Genomic DNA, 1,717 nt, shown 5'->3' on the forward strand with positions numbered 1-1,717 from the left:
GAATCCAGCCGCCTGCTCTGTTTGATACACAGGGCACAGCCTGTGTTGTTTACTAATGCGCACAGAGGCTCTGTCTGCAAAAGGGCCAGGCAGTCCGTGAAACCTGAAACCCATTCTCCACTTGAGAGCCATCGTCCCAGGCGGCACCCCACCTCGCGCTGCCTAACAAGCAAACTCAGACTGGGAGGACCCCCCGCAGGCCCTGGGGTCCAGGCCGTGGCATGGCACGGTGTCGCTGACACCTGCCGGCCGGGCGGAGGGACACAGTGTGCGGTTGGTTCTCAGCACCCGCAGAGCCCGCATCTGCAGGCAGCAGGAGGCCGGGGTGGGCCTCGTGCGAAAAGTCCTGGACGAGCTCCATCCGGGCACAAGTTTGATGTCACCGAAATACGGCAACTTTACCCAGAAAGGCACGTCTCATGGGTCACATGCCGATCGGCCGACAAAAACGTTATGAGCGGAAGCTCGCGAGGGCCCCATGCTGTGTTCCCCGGGGGCGACGGCTGTCGTGGCGAATTCAGTGTTTGTGGCGACTTCACAGGACATAAAATGACCGCGAACAAGAATCCACGGATGGGGTCGGTGACCCACAGTCTCAGACAACTGCTGAAGCTCCCGCCCACACACAGGGGCTCCGGGGACAGAGAGTGGCCGGCCTGGCATGCTGCATCTGCCCTGAGCCCCCAGCATGGGACGCCTGTGCAGACGGACACGTGGGGCCCGCGGAGGAGCCCGGCTTCACGGGCGGCCTGCCCCTGGCCCTGCGGGCTGTGGCACAGCCGGGGCGGACTGGCCGCGCGTCACCCACAGCTGCACCACCACCCTCCACTGTAGGGTCTCACAGTGTGTCCCCGTTCCCTGCGTTTTGGGGGTGGCCCGCGTGTTACCTCAGAGACTGGCCCCTCCTGCCCTGCACCTCGGGGGTCGGGGGGGCACTGGTGCGACCCTGCCACTGGCCGGGAACACTGCGGATGGGGACCGCACGGCGGGGCGCGGGCTCCGGCAGCCACGGGCCGGGGGCGCCGGGCCGGTCCTGCGGCGTGGTGGCCGGGCTGCTGTGGAGGGGTGGAGGCAGGTCAGTGGCAGAAGGCTCCCGTTCGTGGTGCACGTTTGCAGACGAAGGGGGTGCTCGGCAGGGGCCCCAAGCTGCCAGCAGCAAGCACCAGCTGGGCAACGGGGCAGCCTCTGGCCGGGCCCTGCCGCGCCCCCCGCGGGCCCTCCCCGCGGCCTCCCTGCCCTCACCTCGCCTCGCTGCTGGGCTCGGAAGGCTTCCTCGGCTTCTCGTAGGGGTGGTCCAGGCTGGTCTCCCGCCAGGGGCTGTTCTGGATGGGGGCCTGGTCCAGGTCTGCCATCTCAGGTCCAGCTGGCTGCAGCCCCTCAAGGTTCTGGGGCGGGAGAGGCGGGGACTCCGGGGGAGCTTCTGGCACCGGGGCGGCCTCTGCAGGAGTGGAGAGGCCGGAGGGCAGTGGCTGGGGAGCCCGGCCATGCAGCTCCCTGCCGCCCATGGCTGCTGTCCAGCTACACTCCCCCCCAGACGCTCAGAAAGGGCTCCCCCTCTGGGACCCAACCCCTCGCGGCCCTGTCCCACTCTGCCCCCTTCAGGAGCCTCCCTGGGACTGACTCCCTGGCCCGCATTCCTGCGCTGCTGACCTTGCTCCTGGCGCCTCTGCTTGCGCAAACCTTCTGGTGACCCTGCTTTTCCTGGTCTCCTCTGTCC

The 1,717-nt window shown here is 68.0% G+C and overlaps 1 protein-coding gene across 2 annotated transcripts; it reads right to left on the reverse strand.

Annotated features, from left to right (window-relative positions):
- Positions 1-274: 274 nt before the first annotated feature.
- LOC105311579 (innate immunity activator protein-like) lies at positions 275-1,703 on the reverse strand. 2 transcript variants are annotated; one of them, XM_023527152.1, is made up of 2 exons: positions 1,243-1,703; positions 275-1,052 (listed from the first exon to the last, which is right to left on the reverse strand). In XM_023527152.1, exons 1-2 carry the CDS (start codon positions 1,503-1,505, stop codon positions 884-886), a joined length of 432 nt encoding a protein of 143 aa, XP_023382920.1. In that variant the 5' UTR covers positions 1,506-1,703; the 3' UTR covers positions 275-883. The 2 variants fall into 2 exon arrangements, with proteins under 2 accessions (XP_023382920.1, XP_011385851.1); XM_011387549.2 differs by having other exon boundaries at positions 275-1,055.
- Positions 1,704-1,717: the final 14 nt, after the last annotated feature.

Source organism: Pteropus vampyrus, unplaced genomic scaffold, assembly GCF_000151845.1.
Source record: "Pteropus vampyrus isolate Shadow unplaced genomic scaffold, Pvam_2.0 Scaffold1000005055, whole genome shotgun sequence".
In the NCBI taxonomy this organism is placed as follows: Eukaryota; Metazoa; Chordata; class Mammalia; order Chiroptera; family Pteropodidae; genus Pteropus; species Pteropus vampyrus.

Bases quoted from the DNA above. Each gene is read 5' to 3' on its own strand.
- LOC105311579 (XM_011387549.2), bottom strand. From the start codon at position 1,505: ATGGGCGGCAGGGAGCTGCATGGCCGGGCTCCCCAGCCACTGCCCTCC. The intron at 1,056-1,242 runs GTGAGGGCAGGG...ACCCCTCCACAG, and splicing joins GAGCCCAGCAGCGAGGCGAG to CAGCCCGGCCACCACGCCGC.